Source organism: Cibotium barometz, chromosome 46 (genome assembly GCF_041138505.1).
Source record: "Cibotium barometz isolate CiBa-2024 chromosome 46, ASM4113850v1, whole genome shotgun sequence".
Lineage (NCBI taxonomy): Eukaryota > Viridiplantae > Streptophyta > Polypodiopsida > Cyatheales > Cibotiaceae > Cibotium > Cibotium barometz.
This window is the reverse complement of record NC_141091.1, coordinates 42,628,582-42,653,597: the sequence shown is the minus strand read 5'-3', so window position 1 is coordinate 42,653,597 and position 25,016 is coordinate 42,628,582. Positions and strand designations below refer to the sequence as shown.

Below are 25,016 nucleotides of genomic sequence, written 5' to 3'. Positions count from 1 at the left end.
ACATAGTGATTGCTTCCTAGTCTATCTTCTTCTCTTCTCCTTCTCTCTCTCTCTCTCTCTCTCTCTCTCTCTCTCTCTCTCTCTCTCTCTCTCTCTCTCTTCCTCTCTCCTCTCATATCATTCTCCTCACCATTTTCTACTCTATGTGAAGTTCTCAAATAATAAGAGACCACCTGAGACACCCACATGAAGTACTGGAACTTGGGTGTCTGCCGTTGCGGAATCGAGGCAAGCTTTAAGCAAGCCACCAAGCTTTGCCACGTGGTTTCTATGGATCTGTTGTGTAGACACTCAGCAAGCCTTGGTGTGAGGTTGAATAGATCTTTTGGGCTGCTTTGGATTTGTTTTTTTAATTTGTAAGTGTTTGGCTTGATGTTAATGTGCTTTGTGTATATTTTGGTGTGATTTTGTTTGTGATTTTATGTTTAATTTGTGTGTGCTTTAGCCCCATTAGGGTCCCTTGTTAGCAAAGGGAAGCAGTGAGCTGAGAAAGAAAAGAGTTAGAAAGTGTGGAAAAGGGGTGGATTTAACCTCAGGGAAAGTAGTTTTGACATCATACTGAGAAGGAAGTTATGGTGTAGGCTCCTTCTCCACCGTGTAGAGGCTCTCACTGCGCTGAACTCCTCCAGCTCTGCTGCACATGGAGCCTTGTCCGCAATCAACCTCATGGTGGGCAAGCCATGCCAACCATCACGACATCACTGCGGGTCGACCTCACGACATCTCTGCCGGTCGACCTCCCCATCATGACCTTCCACCTCCTCACAGTGATGCCTTTGCCATCTCCCAGTGCTCCTTCTTCACCGTCACCGCCTTCCAGCCATGTCCTCACGCTTCAACAATTCTCACCGGCCACGTGCCAGTCGACCTCCTCTCTATCACCGTCACCTCCGGCCTCCACCTCCCGCTTCATCAGCTCCACCTCACCACCTCACACCTCATGCATGTCCCACGCAACCATGCTTCCACCTCCCATCCACAACGTCACTACCTCACGCCTGAGACACCTCCAGCCTGTCCACGCCACCTCACGGCCACATCTTCTGCCTCTTCCATCGCATGACTCCGTCAACCTCTGAGAGTTTACCTCACGGCCACCGTCACTTTCCGACATTCGCCCAGTCATGTCGCCTCATGGCCACGACCTCACGTTTCTATCTTCTGACTTCCATGTGTTTGGCTCACGCACACAAACCCTCTCCTCACACCGCCTTCTCCTCATAGTTTCACACGGCGGCCATCAATGCTTTCTAAGGTGGTCTCTGTCTCAAAAGCCAGCTGGCCCAACTGCTATATGCGATCCATCGTTCAGACGATGGTCTAGAGTATTGACGGCTACCATATGACCTTCACCCCTCACGCATCCCCTTTTCTCAAACTACCGTGGCTCCTGTCAGAATATGCAGCGAAGATGAAGACAAAATCTGAAAACACAAGAGGAAGTGCACTGCAGAAAAACACAGCAATACAGAGGGAGAGAGAGAGAGAGGTGTAACTCTACTATATACACTAGGAATCCTGAAATACAAGAATACAAGATGTGTGGGGGCAAGGGGCCATTTTATATGGCCCCTATGATCCAATCGATCAGTAGCAAGGATAGCCGATAGCCACAAAAGGATACCCGACCCCGTGTGAAGTCGGCCAGCAAAACAGAGAGAAGCGGGGAGCAGTAGGACCAGTCGGCCATCACCTGGATCAATCCAAGAACCAAAGGATAGCCTCTCACACCTGGTAAAAATAGGGAAAAATATGGAGAGTGGGGAAAAATGAGAAAAAATCTAAATCTTGCAGGCATACCCACAACAGAGGCCCTGGTGTAAACATACAGATAGGAGATGACTGCTAACACCCCCTCTCAGCTCCTAGATATGGAACCTACCCCATGGAGCTGGAGTGCCGCCAAAGCAAAGCTTGTGATAGAGACTTCGGGAAGAGGTCCACTGCACTGTCCTCCGTCGAATAGAACTCTACATCAACGATCTTTTCACGAAAAAAATGCCTCTAGATGACTGTGGGTTCCACCAGTGGAAACCCAATCTTGCCAAGTAACCTCAACAATCTCACCACCTCGCAAGCAGCACCACAAGCAACTCGGTACTCTGCCTCTGTTGACGATAAGGCAATTGATGGATGCCTCTTTTTACTGCTCCATAAAATTGCTCTTGAGCCAAGGGAAAAACTGTAGCCTAATGTCAAGGTCCTCGTGTCTAGCTCTCCTCCCCGATTTGAGTCACTCCATCCGTGGCGTCTGACTCCATCCATCAATCCCCCTCCTGTGTAAAAGAGTCCAAGATCCTTCGCATGCTGCAAAAACCACAAGATATGCAATCCTATCTCCCAAAGAGTCCTCTGCAAACCTGAGCTCAACAGCCTCATCAAGAAGCTCCCGTCGAATCTGGTATGCATTAATGAAATGAATGAACTATTCTGCTTCAGAGTCAAGGAGGCACCATATGCTCAGCAAGATCAACTACCATTATGGTGGGATGCCAAGTCTTGGAAACCTACTGAAGACCACTCAAGAGGCCTTCGAAAAACCTATAACCAACCCCCTCTGATTTCGGAATCACAAAGCCTGTAGAATGTGCAACATCCACCTCCACCTACAACTAATCAGCTGCCACCTGCTTGGCCTTCCAACAATGGGTAGCGGTGGCGTAAGAGCCCAAGTGTGTTAATCTTGGAGAGCCTCCATTTCCTGACTCATGGCTTCAATCCACTCAGCCGAATGGGCACATTGCTCCTTGGGATGATGAAGGCGATAAGCCTTGTAGCCAAAGCAATCACTGTAGCCCACGAAAATGGCTTCCGAGGCTATTGCTTCCGAGGCCAGTATGGAGAGGATATGCGGGGGCACCAAAAATGCAAAGATGAGCGAGATTTGGTGCATGGCCATACTATAGTGTGTATGGTGTGATTCCACAAAGAGTAGAAGTTGCAGATCGGCTTTCAAGGTAGCATGCGGTGGTGATGGCCTCTTCTGAGTATACATGAGAGAGACGAGCCACGGCAAGCATTGAGTGGGCGGCCTCCATGAGTGTTTGATTATTCCTTTCTACCACACCATTTTGTTGATGATGGTAAATTTATGGCGAATGACATGTATAGGGAAATGCTCCTTGAAAGCATTTGAAGTGTATTCGCCCCACCATTATCTGATCTAAGGACTTTGATCTTTCTATCATGTTGTTTCTCCACCTACTCTTGAAAAAATGTAAATTTCATGAAAGTAGATGATTTTTCTGAGAGAAAGTAGACATATGTGTACCTTGTGAAATCATCTAAAAGCATGTATTTGTTACGTGTGAGAGAGGTGGTTTGCATGGGGCCACAAAGATCTGTGTGAATCAAGAAAAGGGGGTCAGAAGCCCTTGATGTGGATTTTGGGAAAGGAAAGTGTTTGGCCTTGCCAACTACACATCCTTCACAAAATTGGATTGGGGTAATCTCCTTGGGAAGCCCAATTGCAAGCTTCTTGTGCTTCATTTGATGCAGGACATGTGTTGAAATATGGCCAAGTCTATAGTGCCATAGGAAGGTTTCCACTTCTACACAGGAGTGTTAATAGTGGTAGAGAGGGCTTTGGCTGATGTAGAGGTATTGCCAAGAGGGTAAAGCTTGCCATGTTTAGGGCATACCAAGGTGATCTTCTTGCCATTATAATCTTTGGCTATGATATGACCGCCATCTTTTACAAATTTGAACTCAATGCCCTGATCAATGAGCTCACTAATAGAGAGGAGGCTCTTCTTTAGCCCTAGGACATAGTCGACCTTCTTGACTAAGGTAGATTGGCCATTAGGGAGAGAGATGACCACTTCACCATTACCCTTGGCTTGTTGTAGGAGTATTATGTTTGATACTAGTAGCAAAAAGGTGAAGAGGGTAATCGTGAGAAGCAAGAGGATTATAGAAGTGGGGATTAGAATCTTGATTACCTTCTTGAACCTTAGTGAAGTGAGCTCTTCCAAATGGTCTCTTGTTGTGGTGATTGTTGTTGTTGTTAGATAGTGCCCTTTGCTTTGTGCACCAGTCCTTATCTTCATGCCCATGACGGTGGCAATATGTGCATTTCACATTGGAGTAAGGGGTATTTCGAGCATGAGAATGCTTGTGGTCTCCCCTTTTAGGGTTGAAGTGATGAGGCCTACGAGTGGTGAGAACCACTTTTGTGATGACCATGCTTATGACCATTGATAGAAGTGGCTAGAGCCACTGTTTTAATGTTGGAGTGGGATGTTTGATCCCTTAAGGCATCCTCTTATTGAATCTTTTCCACCAAGCTTTGAAGCTTGAGCTCCATTGTTGAAGCATGGGTTGCCCCCCTTGTTGCAGAAAAGGCTACCAACAAGAACATTGATTAAAGAGTCTCTGGGATTTCAAGACCAGAGAGAAGGGTTTCATCTAGAAGACCCTGCCAAAAGTCCAAGAACCTTCTTGCATGTCGAAGTTGACAAGTCTCTTCACTAGAGACACTTGATAAATCAAGTCAGTGTATAGATAGTAATCTTTGAAGAATCAAGTCAGTGTGTAGATAGTCTCTGACTTGATAAATCAAGTCAGTGTGTAGATAGTAATCTTTGAAGAATTGCCATATTTCTTGTGAGGACTTTAAGCTTCTCACCATTTGCACTTGCTGATCTTTGCAGTGAAGAATGATCTCCATCTGCTCCATAATGTTTTGTTGCTTCCAAATCTTGAGTGCTTCGGGTTGCTCCTCAATGGGTTTGCCATCAGCCTCGATGCACTTCCATAATTGAAGTTGCTTGAGATATAGCTTCATTCTTAGCTTCCATACTAGGTAGTTGTTTCCATTGAGCTTGTCAATAGAGAACAACCTTGGATTGGTTGTTGTAGTGAAAGATGAAACTACCTCCATGATACGTTGATTGAAGGAGAAGGAGCTTGAGCTTGAAGGTAGTAAGGAATAAAGCTAAGATATGAGATCTCAAGATGAAAGAGGCTTGCCAATGGCTATGGAGTTCTCAAAGCTTTGATACCATGTGAGAACCGTGAAGTTAGTGAGAAGAATGAGTAGAGTAGAGTAGATAGATAGAGAGAGAGAGAGAGAGAGAGAGAGAGAGAGAGAGAGAGATGCTTCAGTGTGTAGCACCTTGCCTATTGATCATGTATTCAAACGAAAGAGAGTGTCTCTTTATACAAGATAAGGTCACTACAAATAGTAGTGGCTATTGGCAAGAGTTGTTACATATTTGAATTAAAATAGCAATATGCTTTCCTAGAATATAGGAAAGCATCTTCCTAGAAACAACGATAGAATAAACTAATCTAAGAATTAGTCCACTTAAATGGACACCGGGAACCTTAGCTACTTAACACATATCACCTCACAAAACCTAACCTCATCCCACCCCATGACTTCCTAGCCTCCTCACATAACCATCAATCCCACCTCACCATACCAAACTCACTGCTCCTGCCTCATTAACCTCCTTTCAATAGTATCCCACCTAAACCGTAGAAGCACACATCCCACAATTAGCCCCCTAGCCTAGACACCTAGACACTAAGACAACCCCTTTAGTCACTAATTTCTCTCAACCCCCTAAAATCCCCAGAGAGCCTAAAAGGCCACCCCCTTGACCCTTCCGACCCACCTTGGGACCTTTGGACCCATTGTAAGACCCCTAAATCATAGGCAATTCACATGTACACCCTTTAAACTCCTACTCCTCCAATTCCACTAAAGAGTTTTAGAACCCCTTTGGCATTGTCCCAAAGGCTTAGGTGCCTAAACCTTGAAGAACAACCCTAGACCCTAGTTCCCCTACACATCAACTTTAGGTGTTAAAACCTTCAGGCATTACAGCGAGTCCATTAGAATATCACCCAATCCTTCTAGACCTTAGATTAAACCCTAGATAAACCCTCACCCCTCCAAATGCCAATTAAAAGTCTTTAAGACCCCCGTCGCACTAATCAATACCCTTAGCCAACCTTAAGGACCAGTCCAACTTAGACTCAATAGGGAACATTGACTCGACCCTTAGACCTTCTGTTTGACCTATAGGTTGTTAACAATCTTGCACCTAATTAGTAGCTATTAAGTGCATTCTCTAACTTCCACTCAGGCACAATTAAATTCTCTAACTTCCACTTAGGCACAATTAAATTCTCTAACTTCCACTCAGGCACAATTAAATTCTCTAACTTCCACTCAAGCACAATTGAATTGTCTAACTTACACTCAGGCACAATTAAATTCTCTAACTTACACTCAGGCACAATTAAATTCTCTAACTTACACTCAGGCACAATTAAATTCTCTAACTTACACTCAGGCACAATTAAATTCTCTAACTTCCACTCAGGCACAATTCAATTCTCTAACTTCCACTCAGGCACAATTAAATTCTCTAACTTCCACTCAGGCACAATTCAATTCTCACTCAGGCACAATTAAATTCTCTAACTTCCACTCAGGCACAATTAAATTCACTGCACAGACTGAGCATAAGTACACGCACATTAAAGGAAGGAAAAAAGATCTCCTGTGCCACCAATTTCTCCTCTTGGATCATCATCTACTTTGAACCATCTCAAGAAATGCTAGATTTTTTGGATGCTACAGGTCAAGGTTTGAGTAAAAGAACAACACTTGTTGCTCCTAGAGAGCCTCAGGAACATCACAATAGACCACCTGGTAGTTTTTTAACAAATTTGCAAAGCCATATACACCTAGTGAAATCTTGGCTTTTGAATTGATTTTCAATGGATTAGCTAGACGTTGGTTCCGAACACTAGAGCCTAAAGGCTATGTACATTGCCTTGAAAAATGTTTTTAGGTGGAATTCTCCAAATGGAGTCTCTTCCCACCAACTAAACATTTTAAACAACAAAAAATCAAGTCTATATGGGAGTACAAACTTGGTTTCTTGTCCCACCACTGAACATTGTCAAACAACAAGAAACCAAGTCTGTATGGGATTACATTAGATGCATAAGATATTACTATTCCCATTGCTCAGTTGATGAGAAACCAAGCTAGCCTCATTTGATCTTTTTGTTTCTCAAGGGTTTATGAGACCAAACTTTACAGGACTATCCTTTTTACAGATGAAAATGATATTTAATGAGTGTTATATAGGCGCTATTAACTTTAAGGAAAAATATATTTAATCGATGTTATACAACCGCTATTAACTTTAAGGAAAACTATATTTAATCGATGTGATACAACCGCTATTAACTTGAAGGAAAATATGTTTGACACTAAAGGGTCACAGAGATCAAAAGCTCCATCAGAAGCCTCTCTTCAAACACCTTCAAGTAGTAAGAACTCAGATAAGGCCATCATTTCTTGTTGTGCTCAAAAAGATGAAGGAAATTGGGAAAATAGTCCCTTGGAATCCTACATCTTACCCTAGGAGAGGAAACTCGGTGCCCCAATTTTTGAGGTAATCACACTGGTATAATGAGCATTTATAGTAGAGGAAGGACGGGGTTGTGTAGTTGACGACATTACTTCTTCTTGTGCTCTAAAAAATGCAAGAAATTTAGAAAATACTCCCTAGGGATCTTATAACTTACCCTAGGAGAGGGAACTTGGTGCCCCAATTTTTCAGGTAATCAAACTAGTAAATGAGTGTTTGTATAGTAGAGGACGGACGAGGTTGTGGTGTGCTTATTACAAAAGATATACTAATCATGATACCTTAAATTATTGATACAATCCAACAAATTCCACTACTCTCTCGATGCAAAGTGGATAGTGAAGACCCTATCCCCCCTATTAGTACCAATCCCTTGCCACAGGTGGAATCCATAATTTACCTGACACACCTCCTCCCATTTTGGGACTTTGTTGTGCCCAGCAGCTCAGTGGCGATAAAATGCTCAGTTTGACCACCTTGCACGTCGTAAAAGCACCACCTCGGTATTGTACATGTGTGAAGGTGGCAGGATGTAACCACCAGAGTAGCCATAGCCAAGATCAAGAAGACAAAGCTTAAAAGGATGGCTGGTCAATACTGTAAGGTTAGTGGGATGCACTAGTTTGAAGGTTGCAGAGGTTGCATGTTGCAATTAGCTCACAACTAGTAGTGGATAACGAGTGATGTGAATTTTAACATAGTCATGGTTCTTAGGAAGTCATAGCCTTGTGTCGAGAAGTTGATCTATAGTGAACCTGTATTGATTCTAGACGTAATAAATTAAACAAAGACCAATGTTGCCATTCAATTTATCTATGTGTACTATATGTTATGTGTTAACTAAGAGTGTTGTATCTCTATTTTAATAAACATGATGTGCACGTGAAAGAGAGTGAGAAAGTTACATAGCAGAGTGAGAGTGTGTGAAGTTATAAAGTTAAGCGGTGTTCTGAGAGTCCCCCATGACCACACACATATACACACATATACATAGTTCATGTGCCTATACACACACACACACACACACACACACATATATATATGGATCAATGGCTCTTGGGACATCCATCAACAACAAGTTTCGCATTAGCCCTTTGATCTAGGGGATTCTTGAGCCATTATCTTGGGATGTGCACAGGTTAGATTTCCATTTGACCTAGGCAGTTGTATGATTATCTTCATCTTCAGTGGTACACCTTTATCCTTTCCATTTGACCCTGGCGACTACACGACTCATGTGGGTTAGGTGGATCTATGTGGTCACATGACTCGTGGATCGATTTTTCGATTTTGTACATACCCTCTTGTATATGTTTGTGCAGAGAAAATTATAATAGATCATAGTATTGCTGGTTACTTGTAACATGTAATCTACCAACCTATTTTTTGAAACTCAAAATGGTGGTACGTAATACAAGTTGCACTACAAAATGCATATTTGAAGATAAAGATATTGAGGAACATACAATTCCTCTAGAACAAATAAAAGAAAGCGACACTACTATTCCCACCAAAGATTTTGAAGTAGATGCTCATCAATATGTGTTGGGCACACAGATGTCAATCCAAACCGATTGATAGAAGATGACAAAGTCTTATCATCATCTAATGAATCGAGTGGCTCCAATACCTCCATCTTAGAAGATAAGGAGAAATGGAAATAGTATTAGAAATGAATTTGTTTGGAGCCATAAATTTTGCTAAAGATAAAATATGTCTTTATATTTACAATAATTATATATATGCCCCCGATATAATTTTTAAGATTTTCCACGCTTTCATTTGTAAAGCCCCCTTATACGTAAATGAAAAGCCCCCTTATACGTAACTCCAAGGTTTGTACATTCAAACTAATTCATAAACTAAAAAACGTTTGGGGTGCATCTATTAAGGGTTTACAATGTACAGATTAAGAACCTTAGCTCTTTAATAAAGTTTACAACGTACAGATTTAAGAACCTTAGTTCAATTGTCTCGGAACACATGTTGTCATTCGATTACATCATAGGAAAAGCTATGCTACCAATCAAGAACACAGGACGTCCTGTAGACTCCGGAAGCGTTGTGCGCGGCTGCCTTTGGTGGTGGTGCAGATGGTGGTGGGTCGGCATGGTTGCAGAGAGTTACAGTTACGCTTTCTTTTGACAATTGCCGCGCTGCTTCCATCTCGATGAACCTGGTCTAAGGCGCCGGAGCTTCTTCTGTTATAATGCTTCTTGCTTTTCGGATCATCAGCTGCAGTTGCAATATTTCGGAGCTGTGCAGCTTTGCGGGGCATAATGGGCTCTCTCAAAGCAACAGCAGCAGACAAGCACCACTCGCAAGCCCAGTTGTCAGCTTGGGGTGAGAGCTTCAGATACCACCTGCTGCAATACCTGAAGGCCGCGCAATTCTTAATGGCGTCAGAAATTGAGAACTCCTGCTCGTAGGCTAATAATCAAACCAAAGAAATGACTTCAATTAATGTACTGATAAGTTAGATTATGCAGTCAGTGGGACTCAGAAATGCTGCAATATACATGTGCTGGACTCTCTCACGGCAGGTGTGGCAGCGGAAGAGCTCCTCCGGGAAGCCCACATCGCCACACATGCTGCAGCACTCCTCTTCCTCCAATTGCCTGTGTATGGATGGGCACTCCCCTGATTGTTCCATTGTATGACTGCACCCACCCACACACACCCCCCTCAGCTCTGACCTGATTATGATTATTATTAATAGCCTACCACGACCACCATGACTCGGTCCGGTCGCACGAGTACCGTCACTCGGTCTGAATCGTGACTTGGAGGAGCAAGACTCTAGTGGGCGCGCTAGGCCCAGTCGTCGCCGCTCCAGTGGTGGGACCCTTGTTGTCATCGTCTCTCCGCCCCTCGCTCCACGGTGTTGAATTTGAGAATGCCTGCAGCCTACCCACCTACTTATTTTTTTAGTAAACGTTTTTCTTGAAATAAATAATTTTGTTATCCTGAAGTCTCAGCTTTACCTTGGGAAAACCGAGCTCTGGAAATTTTACTAAGGTAACTGAACTTTGGAAAATTTTGGAGGGTTCGAAGATCGTGGCAAATCCACACGCGTTGCATTGCATGGAAACCACCTGCAGAGTGAGAACGTGGCCACCAATGCCTTATCGGGTACGATAAGGGAGTCGCCAATAGCACCCTTTTATCGCTATTTCTCTTTGCGTGCGTAGGGAGGTCCTCCCACGGAAGCCCCCTTGCTATTACTCTCTGGCCGCATGGGATCATGGTTACTGGCTTCCATGATCTGATCCTGGTACACGCTTTCTCTCCTCGTAAGGAAGCCCCCCGTTATTTCTCTCTGCGTGCATAGGGAAGTCCTCCCAAGGAAGCCCCCTCGCTATTACTCTCTGGCCGCATGGGATCATGGTTAGTGGCTTCCATGATCTGATCCCGGTACGAGCGTGCAAGTGGCGTCCAAAACACCACATCATTAGGCACAACCAGTATGTCTACACGTATCACCCAGAGGAGAAGGGTCAGATGATAGATAGCAAATTGCAAAGTCTGAATCAACTGAAACAGTTCAGCCCCACTCAACTTGTTAACCAAGCATATAGACCAGCACGCACATTCATATACATTTATGCATTAACCCAAACACATCTTTCTGAAAAACAATGCAGTTTTTGGAATTCCAGATCTCCCACAAGCAACAGAATCTGATAATATTAAAAATCAAATCAACATGTCCACCATTTATTGTCCATCTCCCAATCAACCAGTCCCCCCATTGACTTTTCACCCCTAGGTTGCTTTGGACCCATTTCCCAATCTTAAACCAGGCACCCCTAATGGCAGGCCAGTCCCAAAATGCATGCTTCCCATCTTCCAATGCAGACTTACATCTAGGGCAGCATCCACGTGTAAAATTCCTCTAAACCGGTTTAGAACCAATGGGCAGAGTCCCATACACACTCTCCAAAGAAACACCTAAGATTTAGTAGGTATTTCAATCTTCCATATTGCAGCTTCCACTTCCTTCTCCAACAATTGGAGCTCCAACTCACTTTCTAGATTCTATTACAGTAGATGACATTATCCTCATTTATTCTCAAAGCATTGTACAAGACTCTGGTTGTGCCCCTAACCAGCTTAGATCCATTAAACCACGACCAGTCTCTAATCCATTAAACCACGACCAGTCTCTAATCCGGAAAGATTCATCCACTACTGTGGATGTCCAGTCTTTCTGCACCTCCTCCAGCACATGTCTGACAAGTTGTGCTTCCCTATTAGATAAGGCAAGGTCCATCTCCAATTGCTCAAGCTCCTTCCAACCTATTGATACTTCATCTCAACAGTCATTAAATCTCCTCAACCCCTTATTTTTCAATCTTTTGGCTATTCTAGGGTCTTGTAAAGCTAAAGGGGGGTTAAACTTATGAGTCCACCAAATCCCTAGACACATCAAAGAATTCCCTGAAGCTCTACCACAGCCATCCCAAACCATAAGTTCCAACACCTCTTTCCATTTAGTACATGACATCCTGCACAATGGGTGAGGACCTTTTGAGAGGAGCATGAGAAAACACTTTATCTTTCCAACTTAGACCTTGCCAAACTCCATCAAAATAGATAGTTGAACAGTCCACTAGTTCTTTTAGTATCTTTAACCAAATTTCCTTCTGTTGAAGACATTTAGGCAAAAGTACAGGCAACCTAGCAATAGTATGAGAAGGAAGATGAAGAATACCTAATCCATCTTCACTCTTAGGCAGGCTAATTCTGTCCTAAGCCAACCAAGCCAATGTCTTTTTATTGGACCCAGCATTCCTCCACACAAAATCTCTCACAGGTCTGACTATCTTCTGCCAGTGCCCTTTTCTAAAGTCCAATACAGGGCATAGGAACATTATATAGGCATTCAATACAGTATTGCATATAGCCACCCTATCATGGAAGGGGACCCTGATACCCTCCCATTTCTTCAGTTTCACAAAGAATCTGTCCAGTGCCCAATCGATCAGTTGTTTGTTGGTCACCGTAGCCCCAAATGGAACCCCTAAATATATGACAATTTGACCTCTCTTCACCACCTCACATGTCCATCTACATTAGGACATAGATAACTCTTAGCAATGGTCATAACATCACTAAACCCTCCATTCACACCCCCATACATTACAACCCAATCCGTAAACTTGTCCCTTCTCAAGATTTTAGACCCATATAAATTATGTTCCTGAATAGCTATAATAGGCAAATCCCAATCCTTAATCAAACTCCAAAAAGAAGTACTCTTCTTTTTATCCTTAATCCCCTTAACATTCCACGAACAACTACTAATTCTAATAGTAGAGCTCATGAGAGTGCAGTCTCAAATACCGTCTCTATCTCCTCTCCACTCCCCCCTTGATCCCCTTCTCTTTGAATTTCCTTCCAGGATTCATCCACTTGCTAATTGAATTTCTAAACTCATGAAGTCCCATTATCCTCCTTCCCTAGTGGGTTAAAAGGGTTTGAATACATCAATGGGCTTAGGCTATCAGAATGTTTGCTACCCTGATTAGCCCCAATTCCTCCTCCACTGGATTTCTTTTTGGCTTCGTCCTTAGCTTGCCTTATGCTCATTTTCCCCTTCAGTGTCCTCCAGCCTCCCTCTCCTACCAAATCCCGATCATTCTCCACAATCCTTTTTCCCTTATTATCAGGCTCTTCCCCTTTACTCCCGCCGACTTCCTTTTCCCTGGTCTTATTCTCTTCCCCTTGCTTATCCTTACTTTCACCCTAAGTTGCTATCCTGACCCCCCTTTACACAATTTCTAGCAATATGTCTGAACCCCCCACATTTAAAGCATGCACCAAGGAAAGTTAGAAATTTCAGAATCAACTCCGTCTTGCCTAAAAATCACATAAATCCACCTCTATAGATTTAGGATTTTTTATGGCTCTATTCCATGTAATACACACACTATTAACCTGTCGATTACTTGCATCCTCCTTAAGTAAATATAGTACCAAGCCAATCATGCTAGCAATCTCCCTCAGAGCAGGATGAAGCCAAGGAGGTAGCCTAACAACTTCCAACCACATAGGAAAAGACTTAGATAGGCTTCTATTAACATTAAAAAAAAGGATCAAATGGAATAACATGCATCAGCCTGTGATCCATGAAGAGGGGACAACTCCGATATTGCTTGTGCTTTCGTAAACAAAATATTAAAGAAACCTTTGCTTAGATAGAAAACCTGAGAAATCACTCTACCATGAAAGACATCATCTGTTAACCCATTCCTAGGGGGTTAACCAAAGCTACCGCCATTATCTTATATCAAGGAGTCAAGGTAGATACACCAAAAGGTCATACATTCAAGATATGAAGCAATGGTGTCCAAATCTACAACTTAGACAGGCGTCCATAATGGCCTGACGGAATATTTATGGAGATTCTTGCTTCAAGAGCGTGTGGTACTAAGTTAGAATGAAGTCCCAAGTGATGTAATTCATGGATATATTATGAGAGTAGTCATTGTAATAGCATTGGGCCTCCTATAAGCCTAAAGTGCCCGGCTGGCCACAGTTTAAATGAGGTGAACACTTATGGCTATGTATATAAGTGAATTTCTCTCATAATACAACATACTCTCCCATTGTGCAATTGAGTCTTGCTCTTGCTAATCTCTCTCCCTAATGCATGCTAGTGAGTGTGTGTGAGTGATGTGAGGTGAGAGGAGGGACGAGTACTCGTAGTGCAACACGCCGGTGTGAACGCGGTGGAATTGCTTCTCAAGGAGTTGTAGAGCTTGGAGACCTCAAGGGTTACGAGCTTGGAGACCTCAAGGGTTACGAGCTTGGCCATTGGAAAGATCCTCACGACAATTGTAGTTCACCAGGTAATCCCTTACTGGATGTGTTTCAAGGGGGGTTAGGGTAAGCCATAACATCATCTTGCAGCCATCTAGCAACATTGGCTTTAGATGGAATCTTACTTGAGCAAAACACAATCACGCTACACAAAGAGAACAAATCAACCTGACTGCCTCGTGTATTCTCAACGCCTTTCAGCCATTTGTTGGGCACAAGCATTGCAGGTCCATGTGCATGGTGTTGTTACCAACATCCTTACAATAGGGACCGAAAGTTTGTGGGCGGGTACCTGGCACTCTTATGGCAAGGATAATCACCCCCATTTGTGCTCATGATTCATGTTGGAGATTTGCCATCTTGATGTTCTAGCAAAGATCTTTCATAGCATAGCAGGCGAGCGAAAACAAATGATGCAGTTCACCGTCTCGTAGATGCAACGAACTGTTTGCAAAAACTGTAGAAAAGCATAGGCAACCTTCTCTCTTGGGATTCCCCACACAAGCAGGCGTTCACTTGCATGTTTAGGCAAGCATGAGATCTTTGCCTCAGCCTCCTCCTTGTTTTAAGGATTCTTTTGGAGGTGCCATTTCATGGGGATCTTGTGGTAGGCCTCTCCAAGGAAACTCGATCTCCATAGGAATTGTTTTCTCAATGACAATTCCTATGGTGACGCTTTGTAGATCACAAGCTATGATTTTTTCTAGGTTGGAGAGGCATTAGGTTGGCAATGATTGCCCCAAACTATTTAGAACCAAATATCAATCTTTTTCACCAGGTTTGATCTTCGACAGCCGTCATGCCCCTCTTTTGAGCATTTTTCACCATTAAATAAGTACTTTCAAAATTTGCAAGGGGCCGTTAAAAAAATACACTAAAGGGGGCTAAAAATGGGAAAGACTATAAGGTGACTTGCCATCATTTTGAAGGTCTCAATTACACCATAATCTGATCAATATTTCTATTACATCGTCTAAAGAGACAAAGCTAGCTAACTATGTGGAGTTCAACAATTTGTAGCTAGCATCCTACGTGTTATCCTCCCATACAAAAGGAGATTTATCCTACTTAAGATAATAACCCAAGTCTAGGCCAGTCTTCAGTAATGCTTATCCCACCTAAGATAATAACCCAAGTCCAGGCCAACCTTCAGTAATGCTTTTGTAGTAGAACCTTTAGGAGTGTACTCCTCCAATATATCATCCTTTACACATATTATAACTTTAGGCTCGTTGTTATCCACATGATATTCTATCAGAGAGAAGAAGGTGTAGACAGGTTGTTTGGTTTTCTTGAACCACCTTTGGGTGGTCTTAGGTCCAAATTTTGGTGCTTTGCTTTTGACTAGCAAACTCATGAGTTGGCAACTATGCTTTGGAGCTTTAGACTTGAGAAGCTTTGGGAGCGGGGTGGAGAGTAACCTTGCTTTTAACAGTGGGGAGGGGGTTGGAGAGTAACCTTGATACAACAGTAACCTTGCTTTTAACCATGGGTTGTTGAAGAATAATTTTAGAATGCCTACCCACCCATGCCCTCAAAATCGAAAGCTGCACTTTTACAAATTCAAGCCAAAGATCGCCCCAAACTAGTTGAATTGAGCTTACATCAATCCTTTACACCACGGGTTGAGGAGGAAATCGTAGTTTTAAACAATTCTCTTTATCATCTCATCCACTTATGAGTGAAACTTGAAAACTTTGAGCAAGGGTTTTCCTTTCTCCCATCATTCTAAGAAGAGTTCTAAATTCACTCTAGGTTGAAGCTACATTTATAATTGCATTTCATGAACATGGCAATGATTGCTTGAAAATATCTCATCCTTGCACCATCTTCTTCACCATGGGTCGAAGGGAAAATCCAAGCTTTGAACGAGCATTTTTCGAAACTAATTTTTTTTCTTCAAGAAGTGCTTCTCTTTCTCCCAATGCTCGAAAAAAAGACCCTATTTTTTAAACCCATCAAAAGAAAGGTAATACTTGGAAGAAACTAAGATTCAGAAGTAAAATAAAGAAAATAATGAGATTTCTACAAAAATGCATAATTTGTGTTCTTAAAGAATAAAGGCAATGGGAAAATTCTTTCATCAATTATTAACTCCGAGATTACACTACAAGCTAGGTTTTTCTGATCACTCCTTTATGCCATCATTTTAAGAAGGAATTTTGAAATTTGGACCTGGGTCTAACCAAAGCGATCTTTTCTAAACTACAAAACACGGTGTGATTATATACTTAAAAAATAAACTTGTGAATTAATTATTTAAAAGAACAATAATATAACTAGCTATCACATGCATCCTTAAATCGAGCGCAAGTATATTGCACGAGCATATTATTTTATTTCTATACCAAATATGAGAATGTGCTCACTGCTTCAATTTTCTATAATCTTCTTCACACAAGAAGATGTCATTTTGGGATCATGAAATAAATACCAATTAAACTATTGTCTAACTCGTTTTTTAATCATGCATTATTAAGAAAAGCTTATAGCTAGCTTTAATACCAAACCATCTTGCTACTAGGGTGTATTACATAGAGCTAAATGCATATGGCAATAAACCCTAATCACAATGGTTTATTTCAAACCCTAATCACAATGGTTTATTTCAAACCCTAATCACAATGGGGTTTCTTTCAAACCCTATTCACAGTAGGGTTTATTTCAAACACTTATAACAATAGGGTTTCTTACAAACCATAATGCATTTATGGTCTCTTTCAATCCTTAATGCCATTAGGATTTCTTGGAAATCCTATTGCCAATAGAGCTTATAGCAAGCTCTAATACCAAACCCACTTGTACATAGCTCAATGCATGGCATATTTTGGATAACAAGCTTTCTTGTAGATAGCAAGAAGTGACTTTGTTGATAGTTTGGAAGAAGTGACTTTGTTGATAGTCTGTTTCAAGAAAGTTAACACATAGTTGTGGTTATTCATTTTGTTAACATGCTTCAAAAATAATTTTGTTTTATGGCTCTTGTTGATGTTACGCCTTCTCTCCTTTTGTTATGTAGGCTGTTGGACTCTCTTATGGCACGTGTAGCAACGGAATAACTCTGTGAGGAGCCCACATCGCCACACATGCTGCACTCCTCCTCCTCCAATGGCCGGTCCAGTGTTAGAAATAAACTTTTTTTCTAACCAGTGAGAGAAAAAAAGGATGACCTTCAAGGCCAATCGATTTTTATTGAAAAAATGCATAGATTATTAGGTTTTATAACTTAAACTTCAAAAAATTGGATCTTTAAATTCAAGGCTAGGCAAAATTATAACCGGTTTTTTTTTAATTTCAGCCGTGAAAATTACACTAAGGGACGGTTTTTTTGACACTGGCCGGTCTATCACAGGTATGGATCTGATTGCTCCATTGTATGACTGCACCCACACAGCTTTGAAGTGAGTATTAATACCCTCATCGGCCACACGTATGGATCTGATTGCTCCATTGTATGACTGCACCCACAGCTTTGAAGTGATTATTAATACCCTCATTGGCCGCACGCGTCCGGTCGCACGACTCGTAGGACGTGACGTGTAAGCGAGCCGTGACTTGGCCAGTGGTCGTGACCGCTGACTCTTGTTGACTCGTCATTGTCTCTCCTGTTGAATTTTAGACTGCGTACCTACCACGCACCAGGCATTCAAAATCAAAAGGCCCCAAACTATTTGAACGCCACATCTTTTCGACGGCCTTAATGCCCCTCTTTTCAGCACGTTGACCATTATGCACACTTTTCTAAGGTTCAACCATAATTTCAGCGAATCTGACAGGCCTTACTCAAAACACGGTAACGTGATCAAACAAAAGCTATTGAAGTTTAAACGCACAAATTTGACAAAAAATAATTAAAATTTTGAAAATGGCCTGCCATAAAAAGAAGTGAAAAGAAAGAAAGTATTAATATTAGTTTATGAAAAAAAGAGAGAAAAAGAAAGGAAAAGAAAGTAACTAAATAACTAAAGAGAGAGAGAAATGAGAAGAAAGTAATTAAACAACTAAATGAAATAAGAGAGAGAGAGAGAGAGAGATGGAACATAAATAATTGATAACCCTCAATAATCCCCTTTCCTTGCAATCAGATACCCTTGGGAGTTCCCCTAGAGAATAATTGACCCATGGCAAGGCATCATGTTTTTTCCTTAGGAAAAAATATGAAACCAAACACTAAGGCCTTTGCCGAGACTAGCAGGCCAAAAACGACTGCAATTCTAAGTACACAAAGATTTTAATTACAAATATCATCCAAAAAACTTACAACCTACGGTAAATAAAAGAGCTGCAAAAAGTTACAGTATACTATAAATCAAATAGAGAGCGTAGTACTAATAATTTAAAAAATAAAAAAAACCAGCATACCATAAGAAATCTTGAAAAAGAACAGATTGTAAAAAATTAAAAAGCATCGTATTCGAAAAAATCAACTAGAATGTTTGGGTAGCCTTATCTGCCTGTACAAGTGCACAAGTGTGTTTGAACAAACATGAAGTCCTAATTTCTGTAGCACGTCTTCTTCCTAGGTGTGTCTTTCCCAAGTTTTGTTTTGCCATATTACCTATAGCAAATTTTTGGCAATTTCGATTGACATATCTCGAAGGCAAAGTTCAAAATTAACAAACATACAACCATGCAGTTTACCACTATCTTTTTGTGGGAGGGTGTGATAGATAGGAATTCTTCCACTATGGTTGGCCTCAAGTTCATCAACTTCAATCTCAATGGAGATCTTTTCCTTTTTATAGCTCATAACCCAAGAGTTGTTTCCATGTTTAGCTCATAACCTAACATCTCCACGGCAAATTGACCTACATACTAACGCCGCCTCTCTATGAGCTGCCTAGCCTCACGTAGCTCTACTTGAGCTTCAACTTGTTCTCTCAAATCTTCCCTTACTTCTTTTTGAGTATTCTTGTTCCCTCCTCATGGTGTTGGACCTTATCCTGAACTCGTTCTACGTGCCTTTGCTCTCCAACATCCCCAAAATCTCTAGTACCTCACCTTATACGACAACAATTTCGAAGGGCCTCCAACAGACTTTGGCAATCTGCCCAACTTAACGCAACTTCGTCTCTATAAGGGAACCTTCTCTATGGAACCATACCCTCGCAGCTCGGCAACCTCTCCTATTTGCAGACCCTAGTCCTCTTCTACTCTGACTTCTATGCTGAGTAAGAGGTATTGACCTCCATGATATTCTTCAAGCCCTTAGTTTTCTTAACCTTGGGGGAACGTGCATAAGCCTTGGGTTGCTCGACTTCCATGATAGTGGCCTCTTTTTGAGGATATCTCCACCTCTACCTTTGCTTCGGTTTTCAAAGTGGTTGCAAATAGCCCGTGCCACAATGGTTTTTTCATGGGCTTTCTGTTGACTGATTTCCGATTGCTAGCTATTAGGTTTAGCATAGGCCCCATAAATCCATTTGTAAGAAGTACCTTCACTCGAGGCACTCTAAAGATAGGATTTGCAGAGAGAAAGAAGGCTTTCACCCCCATAGGTGAAGCTATAACCTGCAAGTTCAGATTGGAATGACTTCGCCTTTCTTACACATATTCTTGTAAACCCTAGAGTGAGAAAGCACTCAAACCCTAGAAGAGAACACACAAGGTGAGAGGGTGAAAATTATTATTCTTCTTCACACAACAAAAAGAGGTCTACAAAGAAGATAAAGTGGCTAGCACACATAATAGAGTATATACAAGCGGTCCATAAAGTGAACACACTAAGTGGACTGGGCAGGTGTGGACTAGTCGATGTAGTCCAGCTATAGAATCTCTAGCGAAGATATGTTGGTGCCAACTACCAAACCCGTCCCAGTGATGTAAATGTCAAACGGTCATGCAGGCGCCTCTTGTGAGAGTCAGCTCATGTTGAGCTTGACATCTCAACACTCCCCCTCAAGCTCAACTCTAGCTACTGAACTCCAAGAATATCTCAAAATCTACAGAGCTTCTCAGCTCCAAAGGCCTTCGTGTGAAGATGTCAACGATCTGATCCTGTGTGGTGCTGGCGTAGGCCAAGTTGATGTCGCCTGCCAAGACTCTCTGCCAAGACTGTGAGATGAAGTGGTAATGTACCTCAATTTGTTTCATCCCCACATGGAAAACTGGGTTCCTGGGGCCAACTGTATACTGCTAAGATTGTCACAATATATGACAACCTTTCTCTCCACATGCAACCCCAAATTAGCAAGTAGCTTGTGTAACCAAGCTACCTCACACGCTGCCACCACAGCTCCTCTGTACTGCCGCTGTACTCGACAGGGCAACTGTGGGCTGCTTCTTGTTGTGCTGCTCCATATCACAGCAGCAGCACTACCCAATGAAAACATAAATCCATTGTGGTAGATCTCCTGTCTGAGATGCTACCTACCCAATCTGCATTTGTGTACCCATGTAGCTCCAATGGTACACCTGCTGCATAAAACAATGCATAATCAATAGTGGCCCTCAAATACCAAAGTGTGCATCGTAAATTATCAAGATGTGGTTTGCATGGAACCTGCATAAATTGGCTCTCTAAGCCAACAATGTCACTCAAATCTGGCCTACTAATCGTGACATAAATAAAACTCCCCACAATCTTCCTGTACATAGTGGGATCCTCCAAAACATAACTTGCATCCACCTAAGCTTGCCATTTTGATCTAATGGCACCAAGATTGACTTACAATTAGCCATCCCATACTTGGACAATATGTCCAACACATACTAAACTGTTATGTTTCACCTTATACACCCACTTACAACTAATAGTTTTCTTATCTTCAGGAAATGGCACCAAATCCCATGTCTCATTTCCATAAAATGCATCATCTCCTCATCCATAGCTTTATCCCAACACACATTTCCAATAGCCTCATCAAAACAGGTGGGTTCTACAACTTGTACAACTTTTTTCATATAAGCATAGTGATGTGCCACATAACCATCATAAGTCAACCTGTACAACTTTTTCCATATAAGCATAGTGATGTGTCACCACACAACCATCATAAGTCAACCTCTGCATAGGGTTTTTGACTCTTCCAGATCTTCATAACTTTGCATTCATGGCTTCCATAGACTTCTTCACACCATTTGGCTTGCCAATCTCTCGGCCAAGCCTTCCAACCCTCTTAGCAAAGTTTAAAATCCAATGGCAAGAGTTGAGGCTATGCCTTCACTCCATGTACCTAATCCTCCGATGTACCACTTTTGCAAGGCACTCATGGCATTCAAGACATTCTCCCCTTAGTCTCTCCACCAATTGCCAAGGTATCCTTACCACATAACTAGCTTTCTAATAGTTCAAGAATCAATGGAAATCATAGAAATGGATGAGAGCATAGGAGACATACCAAACAATGACATTTATAGAATACGCTAATCATTTTTACAACTCATAGATCCATAGCCTTTTTCTTGTCCAAAGTGATTTTGGTCCAAAGCCCCTCACCATGGGTTCAAGAGTACAAAGAAAGGCATCCACATTGAACAACAGCATGAACCAAATCCATCAAAATTCATCCATTACTCAATACAATCCCCATTTTTTCCCATAATGCATTCAATCAAGCTAATCCAATGACCATAATATGGCTTCCATGACTTTCTTGGCAAGTTGATTAGCATGTAATCAAGTCTTAATCCATGAGATTAAGGTTTCTTCAAAGAAGTCCCTAATTCTTGATAATGGATTCAAGAACTCAAGAAATCGACTAAATAGTGCAAGAAAATGTGTAGCAATTGATCAATGATTACCAATAAGCCTCCAACTTGTGTGTTGATGAAGATGAGGTGGGTGGTGACAATTGTTTTACACCGACAAGGGTTGTTTGCCAGATGTTCTCCCTGATTTTGTGGGCTTGTGGCTACCTTATTAAAGGCTGACGTGAGGCTCGGTCAATATGACGAGGAATAGGAGCTTTTGGGTTTGCCGAAGCCTTATGTTTTACCAAGGTTTGAGGGCAGAGGTTGGATCTCTAGGGAATGCATAGAGTATGAACACCTCATAATAACCCTAGGCACTGAGGATCTTCTTGGATACCCAACACTGAGAATCGATGGATTGGGTGGAAAGGGGGGTATCTTTTGGCAGTGATGCAGCTTTTTTGGAAACCCATTTTCTTTTTTAGGTAGTGTCTAGGAGCTATCTTTATTGTGTAGATTTGTGAAGCATAGACTTTGTTTTGGCCCTCTTCAAGAAAGCTCCAAGAACTCCAAAATCTTCTTCAAGAATGCCTTCTTGAAGGTCCCAATACTATTGCTAAGCTATGGAAGTCTTCACTTCTTACACCAAGCAATTGATTGAAGCAAAAGAAATCCCCTCATAGGCTAAAATCGCCGCTAGCCCCCTAGGGTCTTTGGAGAAGTAAAACACACTAACTAATCTCAAGAGTAAGCTCTAATGCTAGTAGATAGTGTATATGATGGATCTTAAACCCTACAGAAGCTTTGAGATAACCTATTTTAGGGTTTCTTGGCTCAAGGGAAAAAGGAGAAAAACCAAAAAATCCAAGCTTCAAAAATACCTCAAAATGGTGTTGTATGTGTTCCTAAAGATGTGTTGCTAAAGATGTGCCCAACCAAAGCCCCAAGGTTGTATGTGGAAAAGACTATTGTGCGATGAACCCTAGCCATGGAAATCTTGAAGAAAAGTGGAAGAGAAAGTAAAAATGTGATTATCAAAAAATTACCACTAATCACTCCCACTTTGTTCAAATTTAGTCCACAACCTTTTAAAATTTGGTCATGTGCTTTGATTTGGTCCAAAAGATGGATCCAATGCCTAATTCTTACCCAAAAACCTTAGAAAAATTTCTAGATGAAAAAAACTTCATGCAATCTCACCTTTTCCATCTTCTTGATCAAGAAAATTAAAAACACTCAAAAAATTTTAGGAAAATCCAAGAATGTGGATCAAAATCAAAGATCTAATACCAATTGAAATGGATCTAGACCAAATATCAAAGAAATCAACTCACAAAGTCCAAATCTAGCATCCATTTGAGCATCAAACATATATGAAAAATCCATGTGATTATGATGAAAAGAGAAGAAATCCATATGCACATGTAGCAAAGAAGGTATGTGCATAAGGCCTAAGTGATTTAACCTCTCACCCCATGAGGATGGCTATCAAGCTTGTCATGATCCCTAGATCATGAAAGGCCATATATATGAAAGGAGCCAAGAGTACATGTAAGTGTCCAAGATATGAATGACTAAAAATATCCCTACAATGAACCCAAGGCCCTATATATAGTACCCTTGCCCATGACCCATTATTTACATATTTTGGTCCTTAGTTTTGCTACATTATAATTGTTGTATACATGTTGGTGCAAGCTATATTGTCATGGGTTAGCTTTTTCCAATAGGCTCCCTCTTGATATGGACATGAACTTTGTTGAGGAGAAATATGTAATGATATTAGCATAAGTCTCCCCTTCCTAGTTTCTATCATACCTTAACCTTGCAGAAGGTACTGTAGGTTTTTGTAATCATCCCTTCCAACTGTGCTCCATCAGTATTTGTTACCTAGGAACACCTTTTGTTATTTATTGCAGCATGTCAATTTCCAACTTTATTTCTACTCTTGTAGTAGTGAGTCGCTCTAGGGAAACCAATGGGATTGGGGATTGGATAGCCAACAATGGTTTTGTAACTTGTGATGTAGAAGCCTCACCACCATCAATCACCATGTCTTGTGTGATAGGGTTTCTTTTTGGGATCCAGACTTGTTTGGGCATTGGTAGTGAAGATTATTCTACAATGGTTGTCCCTTTGTTGGCATTTGAGCTATGGAAGTCTTTATCCATTACTAATGAGGAGATTTGGGAATATGTAAACGGTGGCTGTGTGACTCGTGGTATACATTTATTTTTTGGTACCCAAATACAGTGGTTATCCTCGTAGATTACCCTCATAGTAGCCTTGAGCTTTCAATAAGCATTTGGGTATCCATTTTTTGGGTAACTTGTATTTTGGACTTTACTGTGTTGAGGCCCTCTTTTCTTCGTTTGTTGAGGTGGTACATCATTTCACAGTAGATTTGGGTTGCCACGCTTTTGTAGCTCATCATATTTGGTCATCCTTTTGACATTCAGGTGCTTGCCTTGTGGGTGTAAAATAATTGGGAGGTCCTTGAATAGTGGATGCTACTGTGGAGGGGGTTTCCTTAGATTTTGTGGATGTTGAAGCTTCCTTGTCATTGCGGCTCTCAATAATAGTGAGAGGTGGCAGGGGTTTACAAGTATAATGTTCAGTCGTGGCTTCACCCACAGAGACAGATCCTGTCAACCAGTCAATCATACATCCACAGCAACCTTCATCCATGTATGACCAAGTATTACCAATTTAGGTAATGTTGTGGTAGGCATAACCAGGAAATCTCCCATCAAGTGCTTGTTGCCATCACAATATGTCTCTATTTATAGTAGCCCAAGAACCTTGATATTTCTTCCATGGATGCCTTTCACCTTTAAAGAGGTATCTACAAGTTGAGGTTTTCCCAATTGGTTCCATGTATTGAAGGAAATTAGATTGTGACTAGCCCCTATATCAAGTAATGCATTTTAAAGCACTTTACCATAAGGATTAGGTGATTGAATGGATGTTTGTAGAGGTGCTATGTGCTCCTTTGTGTCTCCTTCAACCTCTCCCACAAAGGCTTATACGGATCCAAGAATAGCTTTTCGTCATTCTCGGATTTTTCTTTCTTTAGCCTCGTATATCGAGCTTGAGCTTTTTTTAGTTTTGCTTTTTCCTTGGCAGCCTTTCATGTGCGACTTGTAAGGCTTCCTTGGTAAG

The 25,016-nt window shown here is 41.6% G+C and overlaps 1 protein-coding gene across 1 annotated transcript; it reads right to left on the bottom strand.

The window, feature by feature from the left end:
• Positions 1 to 9,300: 9,300 nt before the first annotated feature.
• On the bottom strand, positions 9,301 to 10,076 carry LOC147612240 (uncharacterized). The gene is made up of 2 exons (XM_086784286.1): positions 9,917 to 10,076; positions 9,301 to 9,772 (listed from the first exon to the last, which is right to left on the bottom strand). The coding sequence occupies exons 1-2, from the start codon at positions 10,048 to 10,050 to the stop codon at positions 9,424 to 9,426; spliced, it is 483 nt and encodes a 160-aa protein (XP_086640412.1). The 5' UTR covers positions 10,051 to 10,076; the 3' UTR covers positions 9,301 to 9,423.
• Between the last annotated feature and the right edge of the window lie 14,940 nt (positions 10,077 to 25,016).

Coding starts and splice junctions, on each gene's coding strand:
- LOC147612240 (XM_086784286.1), bottom strand. CDS start 10,050: ATGGAACAATCAGGGGAGTGCCCATCCATACACAGGCAATTGGAGGAA. Junction 9,773..9,916: donor CGTGAGAGAGTCCAGCACAT/GTATATTGCAGC, acceptor CGCGGCCTTCAG/GTATTGCAGCAGGTGGTATC.